The sequence below is a fragment of the Cibotium barometz genome, chromosome 5 (genome assembly GCF_041138505.1).
Source record: "Cibotium barometz isolate CiBa-2024 chromosome 5, ASM4113850v1, whole genome shotgun sequence".
Lineage (NCBI taxonomy): Eukaryota > Viridiplantae > Streptophyta > Polypodiopsida > Cyatheales > Cibotiaceae > Cibotium > Cibotium barometz.
In genome coordinates, this window is record NC_141050.1 from 31875489 (window position 1) to 31903265 (window position 27777).

General features: G+C 45.2%; 1 protein-coding gene across 3 annotated transcripts; it reads right to left on the minus strand.

Annotated features, from left to right (window-relative positions):
• Window positions 1–270: 270 nt before the first annotated feature.
• LOC147638360 (mitogen-activated protein kinase kinase 1-like) lies at window positions 271–26864 on the minus strand. Of its 3 annotated transcripts, XM_086798284.1 has the most exons (8): window positions 26706–26864; window positions 26551–26626; window positions 26297–26431; window positions 25313–25537; window positions 24989–25171; window positions 24669–24892; window positions 833–878; window positions 271–547 (listed from the first exon to the last, which is right to left on the minus strand). In XM_086798284.1, the coding sequence occupies exons 1-8, from the start codon at window positions 26780–26782 to the stop codon at window positions 464–466; spliced, it is 1050 nt and encodes a 349-aa protein (XP_086654410.1). In that variant the 5' UTR covers window positions 26783–26864; the 3' UTR covers window positions 271–463. The 3 variants fall into 3 exon arrangements, with proteins under 3 accessions (XP_086654410.1, XP_086654409.1, XP_086654412.1); XM_086798283.1 differs by lacking the exon at window positions 833–878; XM_086798286.1 differs by lacking the exon at window positions 833–878 and having other exon boundaries at window positions 26297–26445; window positions 26706–26818.
• Between the last annotated feature and the right edge of the window lie 913 nt (window positions 26865–27777).

Consider the following 27777-nt stretch of genomic DNA (forward strand, 5'->3'; position numbering starts at 1 on the left):
AGTAAAACCAAGATTATTCTCTTTTTAACATTTCACATCAAGTTGTAACAAGATAATCCTCGTACGAGGTGCTGCGGTTGAGCTCATCCTATCATATGTTTACCTCACCATTACCTTCACTGATTCTATCTTTTCTACGCAACCAACCACCTAAGCCCGCTTGGTGAGAAGTTATGCTGCCTGATTATATTGCGGTACAGCCTTATTCCAGAAGCTTCACAAGAAAATTCAAGATGTTGAACAATGTAAAAAATAGATCAAGCCCAGAGATTTTACCAGAATTATCATAGTAGATAAATGAAGAGTGTTGAGCTCGTGACATCAATATATATATACATATATATAAAGCCTACAGAGGCCAACATAAAAGACATGCAACAATGTGCCAGAAATTTTGAGTTGCTCCAAAAAGTTATATTGCACTTGCAAAGACAACCTGAAGCTTGCATTAGTATGAAACATTTCATTCAATAGGAAGCCAGTCCTTGACAAAACCTGCAAGAAGGTTGATACCTTGACTCTCATACTTCTTGATGAACGGGTGTTCCTGGTGCCAAAATGAAAGAAAAACTGTTCAGCACCTTGTTTGTTCAATTCTTAACACAAACAGCAAAAGCCTATTTACAAACGTAATAGCACCACAAAACAACTAATTTAAATGGAAAAAATTTAAGTGCAGATCTTATAGTCCTCCCTTACGATGCAGTCATTTGAGCCAGTTGCCACAAATAATTATGTGCGTGTGCGTGCATGCGAAAGTGTGCGTCGTGTGCATGTGCGTGTGCGCGCGCGCGCGAGAGAGAGAGAGAGAGAGAGAGAGAGAGAGAGAGACCAGTAGTTCTACAGCAGAAAGCCTGTACCTTGGCTCCTTTTGTAAACTGTAGCAAGGAAAAGCTCCATAAGTTAGGACCATCACCAAAAAATCAGATGACCTATGAGAACAGCTATGTTGGTACACAAACAAGTGAAACACCAAGCAAGCATACAGAAAAAGAGGAACCGTATAGAGCCCCAAAACTATGGCAGACCATTTGCTGCACTCCTGCAATAAGCTTTAACCTCCGGACTTCACTGCTAGGTGCTCCATAAAAGAAGTCACCTCTTGTTTCTGTATTGTGTGAGTTTAAGAAACATGCTTACTAGGTAACAAAGCTTTCACCTGTGTATTTTCTACCTCAATGTAGCCGCGCTCAGTGTGTTCACACCATAGTGGACAGGGCAGACTACTCCAAGCCCATCACAGCTCCCTGAAGTCGTATGAAACATGGCTATGAATAAAGGACTGCATATGCTGAGGAAGAGGATGCACCACCTTGAGTGATCAGTAGTAAGCAGTGCGTTATAAATACTGGGATTGTATGGACCAAGGAAAAAGATATTTTAACCCATGGCTTCACCATGAACCACTCACCACGGTAGGGGAATGTGTCAGAATATGCAGCGGAGAGAAGACAAAATCTGAGAACACAAGAGCAAGTGCACTGCAGAAAAAATACAGCAATAGAGAAGGAGAGAGAGAGGCGTGTAACTCTGCTATATATACACAAGAAAATCCCGAATACTGAATACAAGATGTGGGGGGCCATGGGACCATTTTATATGGCCCCATCAGCAAGTCGGCCAGCACAAAAGGCAGCCGACAGCAGCCATAAAGACACCCGATTGCTACATCTCCAGTCGGCCAGCTTCAGACAGTCGGCCATCACACGTGTGACGTCGGCCAGCAGCAGAGAGAAGCAGGGAGCAGTCGGCCAGTGTCAGAGCGCGCAGTCCTGCACAGTCGGCCAGCATACAGAGGTAGCCGACATGCACAGGAAAGCCTACCACAGCAGAAAAAAATAGGGAAAAAATAGGCAAAAATATGGAGCGCGGGGAAAAATGAGAAAACACCTAATCCGGGCGGGCACACCCACAACAGAGGCCCTGATGTAAATATACAGACAGGAGATGACTACTAACACGCCCTCTCAGCTCCTGGATGTGGAACCAACCCCAGGGAGCTGAAGTGCCACCGGAGCATAGCCTGAGGTAGACTTCGTGAAGAGGTCCACCGCACTATCCTATGTCGAATAGAACTCTAGCAAGATGTCATCAACAACGATCTTTTCACAAACAAAATGCCTCTGGATGACCATGGGTTCCACCAGTGGAAACCTAGTCCTGCCAAGTAACCTCTGCAAACTCACCACCTCGCAAGAAGCACCACAAGCAGCACGGTACTCTGCCTCTGTCGATGACAAGGCAATAGATGGCTGCCTCTTACTGCTCCATATAACTGCTCCTGAGCCAAGGGAAAATCTGTAGCCTGATGTCAAGGTCCTCGTATCTGGCTCTCCTCCCCAACCTGAGTCACTCCAACCGTGGAGTCTGACTCCATCCATCAATCCCCCTCCTGTGTAAAAGAGTCCAAGATCCTTCGCATGCTGCAAAAACCACAAGATACAAGATCCTGCCTCCCAAAGAGTCCTCTGCAAACATGAGCTCAACAGCATCATCAGAAAGCTCCCGGCCAATCTGGTATCCAACAACCAGATCAATGAACCATTCTGCTTCCGAGTCAAGGAGGCGTTATACTGCTCACAAGGATCAACACCTGTTACGGTGGGATGCCAAGTCCTGGAAACCTACTGAAGATCACTCAAGGCCTTCGGAAACCTGTAGACCACCCCCTCTGAATCCGGAACCACTAAGCCTGGAGAATGTGCAATATCCACCTCCTTCTGCAAGTAATCAACTGCTACCTGCCTGGCTTTCCAAGAGGTCCCGATGGAAAGAACTTCCTCATCGACAGGAGTTTCTTTGTCCCGAAAACTACGAGACATCAGAGCATAGGTTACCTGTAAAGTTTCCTCTGACTAACGAACACAAGAACTACCAACATCTGTACTAGAAAGTTCCTGCCAACTGCTGCCATCATCTGGCAAGCCATCCACCATCTGGGCCGGGAAAGCATGCACTTACAACGTATCCGCACTTAAGTGGCCATTACCAGACTGCCACTTATCACTAAACTAAGGACCTGGGAGAGAGAGTGCTGAAAGTTTGTAAACTCCATTCTCCACTAAACTGAGGACCTAGGAGAGAGAGTGCTGAAAGTTTGGAAACTCCATTCTCCACTCCGCCTTCCCAAACTACATGGTATGTTGCCTTGTCCCGAAGAGCAACAAAATGCTCATCAAACTCCACCCATACGCCAGTCTTGCAAACCTGATGCACTAACAACAGATGAAAACCAAGTGCAGAACATACAACACCTGGGAGGAAAGCTTCCCCCCTCTACTATCGGGAACTATCTCCAGCCTGCCCTCACTGTGAACTCGGATAGTGGATGTATCCCCAGTAAGAATGTGACCAAAATACCTGCAGAGATCCTGTAAAGCCGAACGGGAAGGAGTCGTGTACCTAGAAGCACCACTGTCTAACTTCCTGCTAAAGAGCCTGCAACTTGTTAATGTGCTCCCGCATCGTCGATGACTTTGCGGGATTCATAACCCGCATCTGTACTTCCAAGGAAATCCTCTTCATGGCAATACCCTGTTATAAACAAAATAAAAAAATCCCAGAAAAATCAAGGGAGGAAAAAAAAACAAAACCTGAAATTTGGACAAAACTTCCTGTACTAGAGAGGTTTTGAGGTTTTTAAAAACCGTTTCGAAGTTTCGAGGTTTCGAAAGCCAGAAACAAGTTTTTTTGTTGCTATGAGAGCAGGGCAACATAGAGGATGTGGTCACGGAACATGCCACTTGGCGAGCCCGTTTTGTCCCGACTCCAATAAACAAGAAAGTTGACGGATTTAGCACAGCAATGACGACGAGAATCATGTTTGACGCTCTAGGTGCTAAATTAATGATTTAGGACAGTTTATGCGAGATTTTATGGTTGCCCCTCTTGTAGGAGCGGCAGACATAATTCTTGAAATTCGGTGGTTTCACAAGTTCCAGCCAAATATCGATTGGGACAAGCACACTTTCAGATTATCCGGAATGTGTCCAAAGCACTAGTGACCATTAAGTGTGAGCCAAGAATCCCGAACTTTCCTCCCATAAGCCACTTGTAGACTAAACGAGAAATCAGAAGGAGCCAATTTGGCAACCCTATAGGTGCCCAAGACAAGCACCAATGGTTGGGACATATTATGGACACAATATGAACACATTTTATGACATTTTTGATGACTTTTTGTGGAATAAAAGTGGTTGGCCGACCTGATTACGACTTGCTATCAAATCCCTATATAAAGGCAAGTCATGGTCATTTCTATTCATTCAAAGACAAAGATTGTAGAACCAAAGTCCAAGGGCATGCAGCCTACCAATTTGGATCAGCCAAGTACATCTCCAAATCAGCATTTTCCATTAACGGACAATGGAGGACAATAAGCATAAGTTCATTCATAGCATTCATAGTCTAGATCTACATTGGATCTATGACAATCATTGTAATTACTCATTCATCCAGTAATATATAGTAGGAGTATGTTAGGTAAAGAGTCTCTCTCTTCTCCTTCTCTCTCTACTTCTCTATGTCATGAGCATGTGATTAGCATTAATCTTTATTGCTTTGCGTTAATCATCATTAAGCACGCTTCCGCATAGTAGTCATGCTACATTGGTGTCAAAGTATCTAGGTCAATCCTAGGTAGGAGTTGTGCGTGCTGATTTGGGGTTTGCATTTTTGCATCAAATCAGCCTTTTGCATCAGTTTTTTGCTCAAATTCAGCATAGTCTAGTACTAGAAAGTCTAGGTTTCAGCCTAGTATGGTTCTAAGGAGTCTAGGATGCATGTAGAAGCCTAGATTAGGGTTTGTGGGCTGATTTCTGCAGAAAAAACACCAAGCAACTCTTCATGGATTATCCCCAAGACTTACTCCACGAAGTCAGCATGAAGTATCTGGAGTCTGGGGTACGGTTACACAAGGCTCAAATTTCTTGGATGCAAGAAATGCAGAAGCAAGGAATCATAATGGATATTATGTTGCAGAATTGCAAGGAAAGGTTGGTAGCATACCAACAAGAGATTCAAGCAAGAAGGGCAGCGAGTACAATGGTGAGTCCACCCATGGAGGAAGCCCAAGTAGAGGGAATGCAAGAGCATGCCGTACAACTCTCAAGAGAGGAAGTGGCATCAAAGACAAAGTTCCCAAGAAAGGAGAAGACTCCAAAGGATGGTCCCAAGGTGAAGACATTGCCAGTTTCCAAGTTGACAACCGCACAAACCATGGACAAAGGCACAACAAAAAAGGATTCACAAGAGGTTCAAACTCAACAGGAGGAATTTTCCAAGGATACCATAGAGCTTCCAAAACTCGAAGTGGATCAAGAAATAGTTTCCTCAAGTAAGGAGTGTAGACCAATGGAAGATCTTGAATAGGTGCCGATGTTAGTGGCAAAAGAGTCAACGAAAGTACCACATCCCAAGGTGAATCCAATGAGGAGGAGGAGGAGGTTTCAACATATCCAACGTTTCTCAACAGATGTGTTGAGGAGGAGGAGTGTTTCCAAAGTTTCCATGGAATCTACCATGCCAACAGAACATCCGGAGGAAGAGGGACCAGTTCCAATGCCCACAACTTCCGAGGAGACAATGGCAAAGACTTCCAAGAAGGAAGCAATTTTGGCAATTGTGCTCCCTGCATTAGTTTTGAAGATAATGCCCACAGCACCAAAGTTCAACCATTCTGGAGGACCCGTACCAAAGAGGAGCAAAGGCACATCATGTGCACCCCTGCTCCAAGTTACGTAGGAGGGAATGTCACATGCACACTCTTTTGAGGGGTGACATGGACATGCTTATTTCTTGCAGCCACCTAGAAGGCAAAGTTAGAGGAAGTTTATGGGCAATTTGGAGCCAATTTGGCAGCCCTATAGGTGCCCAGGACATGCACCAATGGTTGGGACATATTATGGGCAATTATGCTCTTGCATTGGGCATGGGGCAAGCCCTGTGCCACCCCAAGGGGCCAAGAAGGCCCCAAGACTTGCCCACCAACAGATGGAGGGGCTGGGTAGGCTGTCGGCCCGCCCAAGGAGCCTAGCCAAGCAGCCGACTGGCCCCAAGGGCCTTGCCTAGCCAGCCGGCAAAGCATGGGGATTACCCATGCAATCTACGCAAGGTGGCCAAGCTTCCAACATGGTGTGAACACGATGGCATTTATTGCCAATTTGTCCAAGTCATGGAGAATAAAAGAGACCGAACCCTGTTTGCGCCAGCCGAGGCCAAGTTAGCCAAGGGGAAGTGCTCAACCAAGGTGAAGAAGTGCAGGTCAAGAACCAATCTTTATTTCAGATTTACATAATTCTAATAAAGCAAATGCACCATTCGTGGTGGGGCCCTACAAAAGGTATTCGGGACCAAATACTACACTCTCTCTCTCTCTCTCTCTCTCTCTCTCTCTCTACATCTTCTGTGCTGTGCATTATCTTCTTCACGTACGATTGCTGAATTCTCAACATTGAAGTTACCAATTCTTCCACCGAGCTTCCACATGTTACAAGCAGGGACCTAGTCATCTGATGCTGTGATAAAGTTGCACAATGCAGAGAGCAAAACATAGGAGAGAGGAAGAGAGGCACAAAGAGAGACATCAGACAATGAACATCATATTATGTAGCAAGAGGCTTTTACAATGGCAATACCAGCCAACAAATGGTGTAGAAAACAAGTGCTTGTGAATGAATGAATTGGATAACAAGTGAGAAGGGAAGAGCCCTTTATATAGGAAGGAGTGAAGCTGGCCGACTGCCCCTATGGAGCTGGCCAACAACACCAAATAACCCCACGACCTGCATAAATGTAAAAACACATATGTGCCCAATAAAAAGGTCTGGTCCCACACAATAGTGAGATGCACAAATTCTAACAAATGTGTGGCGTTGACGGCGATCCGTTGCTAACACAAGCACCAGATGTGTGAGTTGCATGTTGGTCTCATTGGACTGACCATGCACGCTTGGCCAACTAGGCCACCCTGTCTTCGCTGGCCTAGTCGCTCAGGCCCACCTATAAAACTAGCTGGCCTAACTACCACATAGCCTTGTAAGGCAAACCTTGCTTGGCATGCCTTGAGCCAAGACTTTTATAAGCGTGCCTAGTGAGATTGGCTTGCATTCACAAACCTACCCCCCAAGGCTCAGGAGAGAGGCCTTATTGGGATCCAGGGCAGAGACCGGCTTAGCCTCGACATCAACTCTTCCATCCCTCTGGCCCGGTTCGTCCTCGGTAGTAGTGGCTAGGAGTGTTCTCCAGGCATGGTATACCCTTGGCAATTCATGGCACGCACAAGTACTCCGCTTTACTCATCTTCTCTATTAGGCTTCATGGCAGACTGGAGAGATCAAAGACCCCCCCTAGAGGGCCTAAGGGGATGCACCTTGCAGATGGTGGGGATGATTGGTTTTTACGCACATGAGTGGCACATCAACCCTCCACCGACCAAGGTGGCCAAAGAGACTATGGCAACTATGGATGGCCTATTACGGGTCTCCAGTGGGACGAGAGGGGGGCGGGGGGGGGAGGGGGACATGGCAGGATCTAGAGGACAAAGAGGAATTGCCTAGTACCCCCTTCTTTGCCTACACTGCACGACTGGGCCTCATGCTTCAGATGTCTGAGGTGGAGGGCACTCCAGCAGCAGGAAGCACATTGGCAGTCCCAGGACCTCTAGCTGCATTTTCTCACAAATTTCTAGAAGCGGCTTTGGAACAGCTTTCGACCATGGGAGATCACCCTTTTCATGTGGCAGTTGGCACACAGAAGCTTGGCCATTGGGGGCAGAGCAGGATTATATCAAACGTGCGGCCATTCCCAGGAGTCTCAACGTCACTGTCTTTGGGATTGCCCAAAGGCCCATCAAGTCTGGCAAAGGATCCAACGCATTTTCTCTACGGATCAGGCTCCTACACATATTGTTACATGGGGCACTGTTGCTTGGGCCACTGAGGTCGTGATCATGATGCAATATAAGAAGGAAGGAGGGGGACTAGCCCTTCAGGTCTGTCACCTTTGTATTTCCATTGTGCCAGTTCCAGCTCCACCTACTGGTCATTGGACCCCAGGTTCTTGCCAGAGATGGGAGATTTACAATAGTATTGTATATGGAGAGCTCGATGCAGCGAAGCCATCAAAGGCACCCTCACCTCGCCAGCAGAGTCTATCTGGAGCATTTGGCTCGATATTATTCATACCCTCAGAGGTCAATCGGGGCAACTTCAGGGCGGCTCCAATCACATGACGAAGCAGCGTGAGCCTGTCCTCATGATCTAGCGGCACAATCCCTTTCTTACAGACATTGGTGGTGAGCCCACTTGGCATTAAAGACCATCTATGTGGTTATTTCTTCCTCCCCCCATTGTATGAGATAGCCTTCTCCTCCTAGAGCAACCAATAAGAGAAGAAGTGCATCCTCCCCTTTGTTCATCTTGACTCGCGTTTCCCTTTGGAAAGAAAGATTTGTACTTAGCCATTTTGGTTGTTTTATCAATAACTAATAGAAGGATCTTTTTCTCGAAACCCCCCTCCCAAAAAAAAAAAGAGGCCAACCTTGTCCAAAGTACGATTGTGCCTTCTAAAAGGCTTTCTTAAACCAAAGCCACTCACATAATATCCCTACTCATTTTGTAATTCCTCAATATGGTCATTTTTGTGAAACCTAAGCCTAAGATTGCTAGGTTAATCCAAATAAGCCAAGAAGAATGGTTGTGAAACCTTAGGAGAGTAAAAATCCATACATACGTGGTGAAACTAGTGTTTGGTAACAATTCCACACATTCCTCTTAAAGTGATGGCTAATCATTTGAGGGGGAGTATTAGAAATTGCAAATAATCATCCATTAACATTTGAGTGTGCAAAGGTTCAAAGGTTCAATTTAAGGAGAGAATTTGGGGGTGATGATGCTCACTTTGAGGAACCTTTTTGATACTCACTTTGATGTAATTTTTGGGGCCTATATAAGGCTCATCAACTAATGAAGATTGGCGCTCTTGCTTTATGCTAATCACTTGTGTTCATCTCTCTTGCTCATTCTCTTGCGTTAATCTCCATCGTTACTTCCTTCCACCCTAATCTCTTGAAACCCTAATTCCACGCAGCTTGTGGCTACCCTCTAGAGTGAGTATTCTAGAGCACTACACCTCGTTACTTTCAGACATTACTAGCGAGTAAATTATACACTTAATGCTCGGAGGTCCACATAGACAGATTGCATAACAAGTATTGTATTAATTACAATGTGCTAAAATGTACGCTACATGGGATACAATGTGAAACTCCATCAAACTACCATCTCTCTCTTGCCCTTATATGCCTACATCACATTTCATACAATTACATGAAGTGCCATTTGAAGGAGCTTAGCTGTTAGGGTTAGGGTTTGGAAGGTACTTCAGCAAGAAACGTGAGAGACAAAGAGAGGAACACAACTGCTCATGTATTGACTGTACTAAAAATGAAGTATAATAGCCACATAAAGATGTGACCTAAAAGTTGTGTTCACATGGTCCGGCCATAAAATGTGCCAGGTGGACCAAATCAATTATAAACTATTATAAGTGGAACTAAGCTAAAAGTGGGGGAAAAAACCTCCACTAACTGAAGTAAAAAGTGCCCCAGTAAAACCGGCCTCTGATAGAAACCAGAGTGCGGTAGACTAGCAGTCACCCGTCCACTTGTAGTCTAGATATGAAAACAGAAAAGATTGGGACTAGAGTGCCCAAATCTGAAAACAAAGCGACACCTCTTGGCCCCAAAGCTTGGCGCCCCTTGCGGTATTTCTTTATTCAATTCCAAAAGTATGAAAGGCTGAGTACAACCAAAAATCAGCCAAGAGATTACACTTGTATGTCCAATCTGACGGCCCACAATACCTCTTAGCACAAAGGATCCACGTACACAGATCTGTGTCTCAAAGCAACACACTGTGCCTCCCTCTGATCAGCCAAGACCACTAAGCAGGGCAGCCATGAGCATACATCTGGCATAACTCAAGCACATGATTCAACATCTCAGCTCATACATACATGTACTGTTCAACCTCTATCTCCACCCTTGTCAATCTGCCATACCCCTCCTCTCACAAGGGGCCAGATAGCTTAAATCTGCAACAGACATAAAGCAGTAGAGAGAGAGATAGTTGAACAGATGCGGAGCTTACCAAAATCAGCCCGTGTATCTGCACTGGAGGAAGTAACGGTACCAATCTGTATTTGCAGGCACTTGTTTCCACAACCCTGCTTCACACGTGTGTATGTACTTGTCTGTACCCTCCTCCTTGCATCCAACTCTGTGCTGTACTTGACTGTATAGATATGAAAAACAGCACTGTACCAGTCTGTACTTGATTGTACCTGTCCGTACAAGACTGTACGGGCTGTACCTGCAGTAACCAGTAGTAGCCCGCCTGCTGTCTGGATGCTAGTCGCCTGCGCCGCCTGCAACAGATGAGGCGCCTGCTCTCAGCTGTACCCGTCTGAACACAGTCCAGCGCTGCCTGCTCCAAAACTGTCCGTACACTGTACGGCAGTCGTACAGTGCTGTACGGCCTGTACCTGAACAGGCAGCCACCTGTGAGGATAGTCGCCTGGTACAGCAGATATACTCGCAGCCAACTGTGCGCATGTAGTTCCAGAAGAGCGTACTTGCAGCAGCCTGTCCGTACAGGGCTGTACGGCTGGTTTGCACAGAGAAAAACAGCAACCAGAAAACCTGCAGCCGACTTGCTCTTCTCCTCTTGCTTTTCCACGCTTCCCCACAAGGGCACGTATGCTCCACGAGTCTTTTTCCCAAAAAGAAGAGAGAGAGAGAGAGGAGAGAGAAGCACACAATCCAAAAGTGGAGTGGCCCCCTCCCCATAATAATCCTAGGGCCCCCCACTTTAATTATTATTAAAGTTCCCTAGGGGGCACTAAGGCCTAGGGGTAACTTTAATAAAACATTAAAATTCTAATGTTCTAGTTCCCCCCTTCACACCTAGGGATGTCCACACATCATTAACTCTGTCCGGGCACCCCCCATGTGAATCATTCCATATTCTGACTCAGCAACCACCATGCCCACACTTGTGCTGTTCCATTTTCACAGGGCCATGACATACCCCCCTCTTGAAAAATGACAAGCGTCCTCGATTGCATTCTGGTGATACAGCAAAATATCCAAAGTGAAATATACAATATGGCAAGATCAGCGTCCCAATCTCTCTAAGCCATGCACATGTATCAACATCATTCACTTGCAAAACAATGGCGTAGTAATAGTCCAAGTTGTATACCAATGTGAACCATACATATCCACAAAATCCCATGTGACTAGTACGCATATATCATAGAAGTCCCATAAACAGATGTACTGTCAGCCTCAGTACCTTCGGGTAAGATAAAAACTGCACCAAGCGACCTCTAGATGTCATCTGAGCCTGTCTGTATCAAGGGAGTGGAGGTGCTACCCCCCTCTTGAGCATCAGGTAATGCTCCAGACCCATGCTCTGCTGAACCTGAATGAGCCACAACAAGAGTCGGCTCTAACTCAAAGGCATCGAGATAAAGCTGCAAAACCTGAGGTGAATCTATTAAGTCACCTTCCTCCATCATCTTCGCATCCATCGGTGAATAGTTCTTGAACTTCACAGGATAGCGACGAGAAACTTTACCTCGTACCTTCCTTTCTTTATGTGCCAGTATCTGCTCTGGAATCAGAACCTCATCAAGTTCCCCCACTGAATGTATCAAACTTCACTGCAGCTCCCCCTTCCTTGTAATCCTTCGCCTTTCCCATAGGCGTTAGATTATCATATGGAAGTGGTTTCGCAAGATTGCTGCCCCCAACATTCATGCCCATCATTGGGTCAATATTTCCCATTCCCACACCAGGCATACCATACATTCCAACCATGTTTCCAAACATTCCATTATGCATACCTGGCTGCATACCCTTGCATTCCAGGTTGCATGCCCCCAAACATATTTCCTTGCATACCGGATTGCATAGCACCATACATATTCCCCTCCATACCAGGCTGAAAATTAGCTCCAAAAGGCCCGTGCATACCCATGCCTCCCTGAGGGTAACCCCCAGTCATAGATTGGAACACCGAGCCACCACCAAAATAACCTGGATGCATATTCTGCTGAGGAATAGGTGGCTGTCCATAGAAGGAACTCTGAGAGTTTGCACCATAAGCATGCTGCATGTTCGGAAACTGACCAAAAGATGGTTCCTGTGGAATGGCTCCACTATGACCCTGTGGAAGATTCTTAGAACGAACCTTCTTCTTCTTTGTGTGGGAGAAACAGGAATTAGGGTTAGGTTAATTCATGTGGGAGACATACACAGAGAGAACAAGGGAGAGAGAGAGAGAGAGAGAGAGAGAGAGAGAGTTGTGGGGATAAGTCAACTCATAAGATATGAGTGTGTGACTCCCCTATCACACATGTATATTGCACTAGTACACATAGTGCACTTAGTACATTAAATGTACTAAGTGTACTATGTACTATAACTTATGGGCTTGTACACACTATAAGGGTGGGCATAATGCCTTTACCCCAACAACCTCCCACTTAAAGGCAAAGTGCCCTTAAATGAAGGAAAAGAAAAATCAGCATGTACATGATAATATACAAGGCCATATCAAGGCTGAAACTGGCCTCATCCAATGCCCATCAAGTGTCTGCAATGAGCAAATCGCTCCGGAGGCAAACTCTTTGTCAACAGATCAGCCGGGTTATCATCCGTATGAATCTTAACAAGCTGAATTTGCTTGTTCTCTATCACCTCTCTGATGAAGTGATACTTCACATCCACATGCTTCGTCTTTGCATGAAAGACAGGGTTCTTTGCCAACTGGATGGCACTCTGACTGTCACAATGCAACAATGGAATATCCCCTGTATAACCCAAATCAACCACTAACCGAGATAGCCATAATGCCTCCTTGCAAGCCTCTATGGCTGCAATATACTCGGCCTCTGTAGTAGATAAGGCTGTGCACTTCTGCATCCTGGATATCCATGACACAGCACCTCCTGTGAATGTAAACACATAACCGGTAGTAGACTTCCGGTTATCTGGATGACCGGCATAATCCGAATCCGTGTAACCATGCACTAATGCATCCTGTTTGCCAAAGCAAATGCACATATCCTGTGTGCCCTTCAGGTATCTCATGACACCTTTCACTGCTTCCCAATGCTTCTTGCCAGGGTTGGCCATGTATCTAGAAACCACTCCCACTGCAAATGCAATGTCCGGCCTAGTAGCAACCATGGCATACATGAGACTGCCACAAGCTGAAGCATACGGAATCTTGGCCATATCAGCCCTGTCACTATCCGACTGTGGGCTGTCCATAGCACTGAGTTTCACATATGGAGGCAAAGGAGTACTAGTCTTCTTCCCCCCGCCCATATTGAACCTCTGCAAGACTTTGCCATGTATTCTTTCTGAGACAAATACAACACATGCTGATTTCTGTCTCGAAGTATCCGCATACCCAAAATGTGATTTGCATCACCCAAATCCTTCATATCAAAGGTTTGATGCAGCCTCTGCTTCAAGGTATCCATCTCCTTACGAGATTTTCCGGCAATCAACATATCATCAACATACAAGATGAGGATCAATAGACTGCCATCCAAAGCTTTCTTGGTGTACAAGCAGTGATCTATGTCACTTCTCCTGAATTTCTGGGATTTCATGAATGTATCAAATTTATGATACCATTCTCTTGGTGCCTGTTTGAGCCCATAAAGACTCTTTTTCAGCTTGCATACAAGCTTCTCCTTTCCACTCACTGCATAACACTCTGGCTGCTGCATATATATCTCCTCATGGAGATCACCGTGAAGAAAAGCAGTCTTCACATCCATCTGAATCAAGTCCAGATCATCATGTGCAACCAAAGCTAACACAGCTCTAAGTGTGGTCATTTTGACCACTGGAGAGAAGATCTCCTCAAAGTCCACACCATATTCTTGCTTGAAGCCCTTAGCCACTAACCTGGCTTTGTATCTTGGCTTTGCATCTGGTGCGACTTTGAGCCTGTATACCCACTTGCATGGCAAAACCTTCTTGCCTGCAGGCAAATGCACCAACTGCCATGTTCCATTTTTGTGCAGAGAATCCATCTCTGACTTCATGGCACGCTCCCATAGAGCTTTGTCTGCCCTCTGTAAAGCCTCCTTATAACATGAGGGCTCCCCACAGTCAGTAAGCATCAAATAGTCAACCCCTGGAACAAACCTGTCAGGGGCTCTGGAGGGTCTTGTGGACCTCCGTACCCAATGACCATCATCTGCAGGTTGCTGTCCAGCCTGCATATCACCCATTGGTGGCTCCTGTTCCATGCCATAAGGCTGAAAAATCATGCCCGGTATCTCCTCTAACTGTGATATATCCATAGGGATATCTTCTGCCATCTCTGGCTGTCCATTTGGACCATTTTCAGCACCATTTAAGGGCTGGTTTTCCTGCTGTAATGGCTAATTTACAGCCCTTGGTTGTTGTCCATGATGTCCATCATCATCAAAGATGACTCTGCCAGGCTCCTGTTGCCTTGCAGGCTCTTTATACATGCATGTTTCATCAAAAATGACATCATTGCTGCGTATAATCTTTCTATTCACGGGATCCCAAAGTCTATACCCCATTTCACCTCTGTCACCATATCCTAGGAATATGCATTTGTGAGACTTAGGATCAAGTTTGGTGCGCATTTCCCTGCGTATGTGCTTGTACGCAACGCAACCAAACACTCTCAAGTGCTTGTATGACGGAGGCTTCCCTGTCCATACTTCTTCTGGCACTTTCCCACCAAGCCTCGTGTTAGGTGACCTGTTTATAAGGTGAACGGCTGTCATAACGGCTTCAGCCCAAAAACCATGAGGTAGTGCAGCATGTGACAACATAGAACGGACCTTCTCCTGAATGGTCCTGTTCATCCTCTCTGCTGTCCCGTTTTGTGGAGGATCATAAGGAGTAGAGAGCTCCCTCTTGATGCCTTTAGCATCACAAAAGTCCTGAAACTGTTTGGACATATACTCTCCACCATTGTCGGAACGCAAAGCCTTAAGTGTTTTGCCAGTTTGATTCTCAACATGAGCAACAAACTTCTGAAACACTGAGAATGTATCACTCTTCAGACGAAGAGGATAAACCCACACCTTGCGTGTGGCATCATCTATAAATGACACAAAATATTTTGCCCCTCCCAAAGAAAGCTGAGGCATCTCACATACATCTGTATGCACAAGCTCTAACTGAGCATCTTTCTGTCCAAGAGCTTTCTTGTGGGGGCACTGTAGTTGCCTACCATATATACAATGCTCACAAAACTGAAAACTTGAAAACTTTAGAGAAGGCAAGTAACCCAAACGAGACAATTGCTCCATTCCCTTGACACTCATGTGTCCCAACCGGCTATGCCACATAGAAATTTCCGGCAGCTCGGTTGCATTTACATTAGCATGGTGACAAACACCTGCATGCATGAAATAAAGAGTGTCCACCTTAGAGCCTCTGGCAACAACCAGTGAGCCCTTACTAATCTTCCACTTTCCACGACCAAATGTGGTAACATAATCAGCATCATCAAGCTGTCCAGTGGAAAGTAGATTCTTCTTGATCTCAGGCACATGCCTGACATCATGGAGCATAAGCTGTGAGCCATCTGAAAACACAAGCCTCACATCACCTCTGCCAAGAATCTTGCATGCATGGTTATCACCCAAATAAACCACTCCTTCATTGCCAACAGTATACTTGACAAACAAGTCTCTGCAACCTGTGACATGAAAGGAGGCACCTGAATCAATGATCCATGAGTGCATACCATGACCACCTGTAAGAAGTGAATGGGCATCAAGTGAAGACGTAAAGAGGACCTCATCCTCACTGCCACCTGCATGTGACACATTGATTTCTTCAATCTTGACTCCACTTTTGCCCTTTGGCTTTACATCTTTGGCTTCATCTTTCTCTTTGTCTTTGCCTTTTCCCTTTTCCTTTTGATCAATTTTCCATTTGTAGCATTGCTTTTTAATGTGTCCCTTCTTGCCACAATAATGGCATTCCAAATCCTTTTTGGAGCGAGACTTGCTCCTTCCCCTTTCTTGGCTTTTCTCCCTTTGCTGGGATCTCCCACGTGCATTCATTGCATTGGACTTTCCAACAGAGTTGTTTTTCCTGTTCATCTCTTCTTGAAGAAGAGCACCCTCAACATCTGCATATGACAGCATAGCATTCGAATTGCTAGTGGCTGTCCTGAAAGTGTCCCAACTCTCTGGCAAAGTGCATAACAAAAAAGTGGCTTTGAACTCATCGTCCATTGCCAATTTTTGATTAATGACCTGGCTGACAATACCATTAAACTCATTTAGATGGGCTGCCATAGACGCCCCTTCCTTCATCTGAAGACCTATGAGTTTCTTCAACCAATACACTTTGCTTGAGGCACTTTGTTGGGCATACAAGTCCTGCAATCTCTGCCACATTCCCCAAGCTGTCTTCTCTTCACGAATGCTGAAAAGTAATGAGTCTGACACAGACAACATGATAGTAGATCTTGCCAGCTCATCCATATCTTCCCACTCTTCAGCAGTAAGAGAAGCGGGCATCACACCCCTTTCTTTGATAGGCTTGTGCTGCTTTTTCTGGAGCAACACATTGTAGCACTGGGTTTGCCAAATATCATAATTATGCGAGCCTTCAAGCTTCTTGATGTGAAGCAATGAAGAGCTCTCACCTGTGGTTGCCATAGCAATATGCAACCTGTCACTGCCTGACTCCCTGCAAAATGTGCAAACACTGCACCAAAAGCACACAAAGTGCTCACAGTTGTTCTCCCAAGCTTTATCTCCCACTGCGGAAGCAAGAATGCAACTTTTCTCCCACTTTATGTGATGAAATCACCAAAATCTGGTTGCTGCAGATTTTGGACAGCACCTTAAATGTGCTCTGTTGCCCTTCCAAAGTACTGTACAGCAGTACCAAGTGCTCACCAATGATGTACCAAAACTATACCGGCAAGTACAGCAACTGAAATTGAACCTTTTGGTCACTCAAAACAGTGTACAGCCATGCCAAAACTTGCACAAAGCTGTGCCAAATCTGTACCAGCAGGTACAATAGCAATAAATGCTCTCCTGGCTGTCCAAATGAGTGAAAATCAGACTTTTACAGTCCTGTACACTGCATACGACAGTCCCGAACAGAAATTGGGCAAAAGCCCCTTGACTGCAAGCTGATTTTTGAGAATTCAAGGCATAAATGTCTTGCCTGCTGCTTTGCCAAGCTCAACAAGCATACAAACTTGAAAAGCCCCTTGATTTAAGATCAATTTTGATCATACATGGTACATTGACGCACATGAAGGCATCCAGAGTGTTCACGATGCTTCCCCCTGGCCACATATACATCAAATACATGAAAGCCCCTTGATTTACAGGCACATTGAGTGCTTGTAAGGCATCAACACATTATCCATAGCATCAAATGCGATTGCCTGCATGCAAATCAACCAAATCGGCACAAAAGCCCCTTGATTTGCACTGCAATTTGCTGCAATTTTGCCCAAATGCCCCAAATTTCGACATCCAATTTCCTGCAAATTGATCTTGATTGTGACCAATGTCACCCAATTTTGCCAATTTTGCTCAAAAATTGAGCAATTCGGCACCTGTATCTCCTCAATTGATGACTGTACTTGCTCAATTGCAAATCCCAAAAAAAAATTGAAGCAGAATACCTTGTAATTTCTGATTTTTCTTTTTGTTGCAGGAAAAAAAAAGGTTGATGAATTTGGTGCTGCTATTGATGCTGATGCTGATGCTCCTGCAGCTATAGCTGATGCACGGGCTTCTGTTGAATGTGCTGTTGAGGTTGATGCTGCGCTGAGAGACAGAGATCCCTTCGCTAATCCTGCAATAGCCCGATTGCTGTGCGCTTGGTAGCCTTACGCTATGTGTGTAAGAGGAGACAGAGATCCCTTCGCTAATCCTTCAATAGCCCGATTGCTGTGCCTTACGCTACGTTGGAGTTGGATACGTGGAACGGCGGGATTGCTTCGACGCCAAGGGGCAGGTGCAGCCATCGCTATCGACGGTTCGCTAACGGACGCCCAACGCTTCTTCGCTCGCCTGCCTTCGCCTAGCTGCCGCCGACTCAAGTAGCCAGCCGACGACTTCGCCTTCACGCACTCACAGCCACGTGTCAGCGTTGAAAGCGCTGAAAGCGCTGGCCTCCTCGCTCGACGCCCGCTATGCTGCCTTCGCCGTCTCGGCCAGCAGCGCTAGAACTCCACGCTCCTGCATTCGCCTAGGTACGCTGCCTGGTTCTTGTACGCAGCCTTCTACGAACGCTCCCAGTAGGCAGCCTGAGCTTCTTACTCGTTCCAAATTTTGCCACCACAGCCTCTGCGCCTGGTCTTCGCTACAAGCTTGCCTTCACGATTGCTGGCTCGACTGTGTGCTCCAGTTGAAGGCTCTGATACCAGTTGTGTGGGAGAAACAGGAATTAGGGTTAGGTTAATTCATGTGGGAGACATACACAGAGAGAACAAGGGGGAGAGAGAGAGAGAGAGAGAGTTGTGGGGATAAGTCAACTCATAAGATATGAGTGTGTGACTCCCCTATCACACATGTATATTGCACTAGTCCACATAGTGCACTTAGTACATTAAATGTACTAAGTGTACTATGTACTATAACTTATGGACTTGTACACACTATAAGGGTGGGCATAATGCCTTTACCCCAACATTCTTTTTCTCGGGCTCTATGCGGGATCTCATAAATTCAGCAAATCTCTCACTCTGTGTGAGCTGCATAAATACATCCATTACACTAGCCAAACGATCTTTGAACCGAGCATCATCATCCTCTTTACCAAGCACATCTTCTGGCTGTGTTACATCCTCATAAGGCTCAACATCTGCAGCCTGTTCTCCTGCATGAATATCCTCAGATACATCTCTCTCAGGAGAAGTCTCTTGCTCTTTCTCTTCATGATAGAAGTACTCATCCTCTGTATCAAACATGTTTGCTGAATTTTCAGCGACGGCTTTCTTCGAGGCAACCACGAGCTCACCCCCATCAAAAAGTTGATGATTGGTCTCGGCAAACGGAACCTTGAAACCGGCCAATGATAGAAACCACAGTGCGGTAGACTAGCAGTCACCCGTCCACTTGTAGTCTAGATATGAAAACAGAAAAGATTGGGACTAGAGTGCCCAAATCTGAAAACAAAGCGACACCTCTTGGCCCCAAAGCTTGGCGCCCCTTGCGGTATTTCTTTATTCAATTCCAAAAGTATGAAAGGCTGAGTACAACCAAAAATCAGCCAAGAGATTACACCTGTATGTCCAATCTAACGGCCCACAATACCTCTTAGCACAGAGGATCCACGTACACAGATCTGTGTCTCAAAGCAACACACTGTGCCTCCCTCTAATCAGCCAAGACCACTAAGCAGGGCAGCCATGAGCATACATCTGGCATAACTCAAGCACATGATTCAACATCTCAGCTCATACATACATGTACTGTTCAACCTCTGTCTCCACCCTTGTCAATCTGCCATACCCCTCCTCTCACAAGGGGCCAGATAGCTCAAATCTGCAACAGACATAAAGCAGTAGAAAGAGAGATAGTTGAACAGATGCGGAGCTTACCAAAATCAGCCCGTGTATCTGCACTGGAGGAAGTGACGGTACCAATCTGTACTTGCAAGCACTTGTTTCCACAACCCTGCTTCACACGTGTGTATGTACTTGTCTGTACCCTCCTCCTTGCATCCAACTCTGTGCTGTACTTGACTGTACAGATCTGAAAAACAGCACTGTACCAGTCTGTACTTGATTGTACCTGTCCGTACAAGACTGTACGTGCTGTACCTGCAGTAACCAGTAGTAGCCCGCCTGCTGTCTGGATGCTAGTCGCCTACGCCGCCTGCAACAGATGAGGCGCCTGCTCTCAGTTGTACCCGTTTGAACACAGCTGTTCCAGCGCTGCCTGCTCCAAAACTGTCCGTACACTGTACGGCAGTCGTACAGTGCTGTACGGCCTGTACCTGAACCAGCAGCCACCTGTGAGGACAGTCGCCTGGTACAGCAGATATACTCGCAGCCAACTGTGCGCATGTAGTTCCAGAAGAGCGTACTTGCAGCAGCCTGTCCGTACAGGGCTGTACGGCTGGTTTGCACAGAGAAAAACAGCAACCAGAAAACCTGCAGCCGACTTGCTCTTCTCCTCTTGCTTTTCCACGCTTCCCCACAAGGGCACGTATGCTCCACGATTCTTTTTCCCAAAAAGAAGAGAGAGAGAGAGAGAGGAGAGAGAAGCACACAATCCAAAAGTGGAGTGGCCCCCTCCCCATAATAATCCTAGGGCCCCCCACTTTAATTATTATTAAAGTTCCCTAGGGGCCACTAAGGCCTAGGGACAACTTTAATAAAACATTAAAATTCTAATGTTCTAGTTCCCCCCTTCACACCTAGGGATGTCCACACATCATTAACTCTGTCCGGGCACCCCCCATGTGAATCATTCCATATTCTGACTCAGCAACCACCATGCCCACACTTGTGCTGTTCCATTTTCACAGGGCCATGACACCCAGTAACCTACTGATGATCACTAGCACTCCTCTGGGTGCATACACAGCATAAAACCCAACAAACCCCCCTGGAGTGATATGTGATCACTGTACATCATCCACCAAAAGGAAACAAATTCAAAGCAGTGCTGAATGCTTCGAATTTTGGACGTGGTAATGCCTTGGTGAAGATGTCTGCCACATTCTCATCTGTAGGACAGTAGATCAGACTGATATCACCTGCCTGGAGTCTCTCCCGAACAAAATGATAGTGAATCTCAATGTGTTTCGTGCAAGCATGAAACACAGGATTCCTGGCCATGGCAATGGTACTCTGACTATCAGTATAGATAGGTGTAGGCTCCTCCACTGAAATATCCATATCAGTCATGAGACGACGCAGCCAGACACACTCAACGGTAGTAGTGTAAGCTGCTCTGTACTCTGCCTTACAAGACGAAGTGGCCACTGTGGTCTGTTTCTTGCTTAGCCAAGAAATACATGAAGAGCCAAGAAAGAAACAATTTCCACTAGTGGAATGTCTGGTATCAAAATCACCAGCCCAATCTGAATCGCTGTAAGCATATAACTGCATGTCACCCCCCTCAGGATAAAGCAATCCAAGAGACAAGGTACCCTGCAAATACCGAAATACACGCTTCACAGCTTGCCAATGTGACAATCGCGGACTGTGCATGAATCTGCTCAACTGAGATACGGCATACTGAATATCTGGCCGTGTAGTACACAAGTAAATAAGGCACCCAACAGCCTGAGCATATGTAGTGGCATCAAATAAAATACTGTCATCTTGTAGTGACAGTTTCATCCCAGGCTCCATAGGAGTGCTAATAGGCTTGCAATCCTGAAATTTAAACTTCTCCAGAAGTTTAGCAACATACCGAGATTGCAACAACCCAATGCCTCTGTTATCCTGCACAAACTGTATGCCCAAATAGTAGTGTACGCGCCCCAAATCAGACATGTCAAATGTCTGTTGCAGTATCTCTTTAAAAGCTGCAATTTTGTCATCATTTGATCCCATGAGCAAAAGATCATCTACATAAAGACTGATGACCAGCAGATCTTTCTCTTCTTTCTTTACATACAAAGTGGCTTCTGATGGACTGTTCACAAAGCCTTGAGTGAGCAGGAAAGCATCTATTTTTGCATACCAAGCTCGTGGAGCTTGTTTCAAACCATACAAGGCCTTTTTCAGCCTGCATACTTTTCCTTCATGACCATGTTCTGCAAAACCTATGGATTGATATACATAAACTTCCTCCTCGAGGTCCCCATGTAGGAAAGCAGTCTTGATGTCCAACTGGTGAACAACCCAACCACGATGTGCAGCCAATGCAATGACACACCTAAGTGTCGACATACGGGATGTAGGAGCAAATGTCTCCTCATAATCAATGCCCTTCTTCTGTGCATAGCCCTTTGCAACTAGACGGGCTTTGTACCTGTCAATGGATCCATCTGCATGTCTTTTCAACTTATAGACCCACTTAGTACCAATGGCTTTCTTGCCTTTGGGCAGATCAACCAAATCCCATGTTTGATTCCTTTTAATAGAATCAAGCTCATCCTGCATGGCTTTATTCCAATGCACATTGTCTCGTCCATCCACAAATGAATCAGGCTCAATTTACAGACATCCCAGATTCCTTTGCCTTCTCTTTGGCAATCCTCTTCCTACACTCTGTGATGTAGTGACTTGGCTTCTTACAGTAATGGCATTTGCCCTTCTTCTTGGGCTGTCCATCACCTTTCTTGGAATCCTGAGATGAACCACCATCACCTGAATTCTGATTTGAACTCTTTGGCTGAGATTTGCCTTTCCCTTTTTGACCTGTAGTAAATGCTTGTTCAGCACTTGTATTCATATTCATGTTCTTCCTGATTTGCTCTTCTTGTAGCAAGAGAGCAACAAGTTCCTGATACTTAAGGGATTCAACAGCATTCCTCATGCTGAGGTTCAAAGAGGTATGAAAAGCCAAGTAAGATCTTGGCGCAGAGTTCAAGATGGTGGACACAAGCTGTGTCTCAGGAATAATCTCATCCACATTGATGAGTTGCTCTCTCAAATCCTGCAGCTTGTTCAAGTGGCTAGACATATCATCTCCTTCATGCATTTTCTGATTTTCCAGCTCTCTTTTCAAAAACGAGATCCGAGCCTCATTACGAGCAGCATACATCTGCTCCAAAGTCACCCATGCATTCCGTGAAGAGCCAGCTGAACGAATATGAGGTATAATAGACCTCTGTACTGACAATGCAATAAGTGACAAGGCTTGTGCATCTCTGGCATCCCATGTCTGCTGAGCATTTGTTCTTTGAACAGGCAATGGTTGACCTGGTGCCTGTACCTGTTGTCCTCGTCCACGAGCACCCCCCTTGGGGAGGAGTCTCTGGAGCCAATGGACCTGGACGTGGTTCATCACCACTAACAAAATCCCAAAGACCTTTTGCCACGAGCACATTTCTCAGCATAAAACTCCACAAGGAGTAGTTCATGCCGTCCAACTTGTCTTCCTTGGACAAATACGTAAATACATCACTCTGCTGTTGATTTGGCATTATGCCAATGCACAATGTTGTACCTGTGTATCAAAAAAACCCAATAGCAACAACCCTGAAAGCAACTGTACTCCACTGAATACAGCTAACCCAAATATGCCTGCACTCTCAATCCTCTGAATGTGCAACACAATGCACCACTGACTGAGTAGTGCAACAAAAATGTCTCACACAGTGCCAAAATGCCAAAAAAATGCCCAAAGTTACTGCACCCAAAACCTTACAAAAAACCTGTAGAGATTTCTTTGCAAAAAAATATGCCTGTATTTGCCAAAAAAATTTCACAGAGAAAATGTCCAAATTTCAAAACTTGTAAGGCTTACCACAAATGTGATTTTGCAGGTACATGCGGCAGTAGACTGTACGGAACTAGAGTACGGTACAGTGCAGGTACAGGTCGACTGCACGCTGTACAAAACAGCTGTACCGAAACATGTCGGCTGTACGACGATTGTACGGGGCAGATACACGCAGCAGGTACTGTACGGAGCTGGGCGAGCAGCTGACGGCGAGTGTAGGTCGCCTGCAGGTACTGTACGGGGCTGGGCGACTGTGTACGGAGCAAAGCAGGCGCCTGGTTGTACGAACAGCTGAAGGCGATAGCTGATAGCGAACCTGCACGGTGCTGTGTACGGAACAGTAGCTGGTCGACTAATGTACGGAGTAAAGTACTGAACAAGAGAGGTGCCTGTACGGAGTGTACGGCTGAAGGCGACTACCTGTACGTGGCTGCAGCTGAAGGCGACTACCTGTACGTGGAACAGTACGGGCAGGCCACGTGCAGCAGTACGGGCAGGGCAGGGCAGGGCAGGCCAACCTGGGAGCTCTGATACCAAATGAAGGAGCTTAGCTGTTAGGGTTAGGGTTTGGAAGGTACTTCAGCAAGAAACGTGAGAGACAGAGAGAGGAACACGACTGCTCATGTATTGAGTGTACTAAAAATGAAGTACAATAGCCACATAAAGATGTGACCTAAAAGTTGTGTTCACATGGTCCGGCCATAAAATGTGCCAGGTGGACCAAATCACTTATAAACTATTATAAGTGGAACTAAGCTAAAACTGGGGGAAAAAACCTCCACTAACTGAAGTAAAAAGTGCCCCAGTAACCTACTGATGATCACTAGCACTCCTCTGGGTGCATACACAGCATAAAACCCAACACCATTGCATTTGTCCTTTTACATTATGATACTTATGAGCCAACTATATGTTATTTTTAGAACCACTGTACCGTTTGCAACTCCAGTTCTCCGTGCAACAAATGAGACCCATGATGGAAAGTAAATAGCCAGCAGAAGAGACCAAGGGGCAAGTAGCACAGCTCTGTCAAGCAAGCTACAAGGCTGGACATAGGCAAGAACCAGGGCACTCTGCCCTCTACAGTTGGGTAGCCCGAAATCGCCAATTTAGGGCATAAGCAATAGCGTATGAGATATTCTTCTGTTTTTCATGAAATACAATTAAACTCCCTGGACACCACTTCATAATACGGATTAGACACTTACCACCCTGAAGTAAAGGAGCAAAATTCTGGAGAGAATTGATCACAAGATGCAAATGGAGCGGGTTGTCCGACTATGGCCTCCAAAAGCTCATAAAAGTTCAGCCAACCCTCGTCCTTCAATGGAGGCAAGTATGGAAAGTGTCCTAACGCGCACTCCAAAATGACCAGGCCTAAGCTCCAGACATCACTGTCATAACTATGTGTGCTTCCACTGACCCGCTCTGGCTGCATAGCACAAAGCAAAACAGAATGAAAATAGTTCTGTGCATCATGGGTAGCTTTGTTGTACTAAACTCCACTGACTTGTTCCCATACACCTACCGACATATACTTGTATGTGCCAACAAAGGTGTTGCGCTGGCCCATAGAAGTTGTAAGAACGGCACTAACACCAAAGTCTGTAATCTTGACCTCACCCTTGTGGTTCACTAGAAGGTTGGAAGGCTTTATGTCCCGGTGAATGACATGTCTATCTTTATGCAAGTAGATCAATCCCTTCAGTACCTGCAAGGCATACCTAACACAACATGTAAAAACTATGGTAGAAATTTGGCTAGATAAATGAAGCCATACTTTGATGAGAAATTGCAATGCCATAGTAATACATGAGCTTGGACTTGAATGATGAAGAAGGTTGTGACCTGCCTGTCTGCATATAATTGCCAAACATGGTTCCGGTATAGTCCTAGAATTTTTTAAAACATCGGCCAGCGACCCACCATCCATGTATTCCAACACTGTAGAGATGACACCATTGTCGTAAAATGCATGAAAGAATACTACCACAGATGGGCACTGCAAACCTTTATTGATTTTCAACTCCTGCACAATCTGCTTACGAACAGTCTCTTCACCGTTCATTTGAATCCCCTGAAAAGAAAGGTAGACACACATGAACGGTCTCCCACATAAAACGACGAAAGTGTAATTAAAGTACCAAAGAGTAGGCCGAGGGGCATCACAACAAAGAGGCAAAAGAGGAGCGGACTACCTTAAACCTGCTATCAACATTGGGTGTGTCTTGTGCCACAGACTAAAAACCCTAAACCACATGAGTGGCTAATCATAGTCATGTTGTGGCTTCTTGTATGCAGTTAAATTATCAATAGAGGCAAAACATGAGGCAGAGTTATTTTTATACATAAACATGGCAGGCCATAGACATACATGGGCGTGTCTAGTCATAGACATGTCGTGGCTTCTTGTATGCAGTTAACTAGCAATAGAGGAAAAAAATGATGGAGAGGTATTCTTTTACATAAACATGGCAGGCCATAGACATACACGGGCATGGCAGGGCATAGACATATATGGACTTGGCATGACATGGACATGCCATGGATATTCATGGAAATGGCTGAACATGTCATAGACATTTTATAAACACTTGTGGACTCAAAGTAAGTGCATTAAAGTGTGCAACGTGGATGGCATAATTGGGAAGGAATGAATGCATTTAGTGATCCATCAACTCCTGCGATTGCCATTTACGAAAAAATGCATGATCCTGGAGGTATAGATTGCCTTCAATAGTCATTAAGAGAAAAAAAGATTGAAAGGGCTATTGACCATTAACCAATATCTTGAACCAAATAATGGGCTAATGTGTTGAATCATAGGCTATGATACCTTGACAGCGAAAAATTGGCCGGTCCACTTATGGCGCGCAAGCTGAACGACACCGCTGTTGCCTTTACCCAACACCTTGACAGTCTCCAGATCTTCCAGGGTAAAAGTGGCATCTTGAACTTGAGGCACTGCAGGCTGTTATCCCACATCTGTAATTACGGAGTGAAAAACAAACGGTTTTCCCAAGATCAAGATGCCTTTAGTTTAAGCATCTGATTAACCCTAATCAGATCAAAACTAGGGCAGATACTTACGACTTCTTGAGACATGACTCTCAGCCCATCTCGACTAACTACAAGATCTCCAGCTCGGAAGGTCCCGCTTGGCGTTCTGTTTTTCAAAGGAGTCAAAAGAAAAAACTGAAGGACACATTTTTCAAAACACACATACACACAGAGATTGTACATACAGGAAGTGAGAGATGGAGGACTCCTGTGGCGTCACACTGACTTTGATCTTACGCGGAGGTTCTCTTCTTCTGTGCATGGTGGATTTTCAGCGTGCAACAAGAGTGATGTGAATAAATGAACAAGAGTCGCAAGACCACCTATACTCTTCTGAAATTTAGAGTCTTGGGCTTACTTACTTATAGAAAGCGAGGCTTAGACCCTAAAAATGTTTGAAAATAAATTCCATAGTTGTTTTTTTGACGGCCGTTTTTGAGCATTTTACTTGCAAGTGCCCTTCATTTGCTATATTTCACCAAACCCGTCAGTTTTGAAGGATGAGGGCACAGTCAAAACCCACATTTAGTGTCGGCGGACGAATAGCAAGTTTTGGAAATGGACCTTGAAAAATAGAAACAGATTCTCACGAATTGAAAATTTTTGTGGTATTAAATTTGGCAACTGAAGGTAACCTTTTTAAAATCTAGTGTTGAAAGGGTGTAAAAGGTCTTTGAATTTGATACATAATCTTTACAAGTTTTTATACTAGGATATATATATATATATATATATATATATATATATATATATATATATATATATATATATAATCTTTACAAGTTTTTATACTAGGATATATGTGTGTGCGTGCGTGCGTGTACGTGTGCGTGTGTGTGTGTGTGTGTGTGTGTGTGTGTGTGTGTGTGTGTGTGTGTGTGTGTGTGTATTTATGTATGTATGATTCTAAGTCTTAAGACTTAAATATTAAGGCTAGTCAGGATGTCCTAAAAGCCTAGACTTAAATATTAAGGCTAGTCAGGATGTCCTAAAAGCCTTAAAACTTAAGTATAAAGGCTACCCAGCGTGTCCACTTGGCATTGACCAGTCACCTAGTCACCATTACATTGTGTAGTAGTACCTTTATACTTAAAACTTAAGTATAAAGGCTACCCAGGGTGTCCACTTAGCATTGACGAGTCACCCAGTCACCATTGCAATATGCAATAGTGCCCAATGCCTTGGCCACCCTAATCACTGCTAGTCATATGACTGCTTTAAAAAAAGTAGTAGCAATAAGGAAATCAAAGAATTTAG

Bases quoted from the DNA above. Each gene is read 5' to 3' on its own strand.
- LOC147638360 (XM_086798283.1), bottom strand. From the start codon at position 26,782: ATGCACAGAAGAAGAGAACCTCCGCGTAAGATCAAAGTCAGTGTGACG. The intron at 26,432-26,550 runs GTAAGTATCTGC...GTGGGATAACAG, and splicing joins GAGTCATGTCTCAAGAAGTC to CCTGCAGTGCCTCAAGTTCA. The intron at 25,538-26,296 runs GTATCATAGCCT...CTTTCTTTTCAG, and splicing joins GCCAATTTTTCGCTGTCAAG to GGGATTCAAATGAACGGTGA.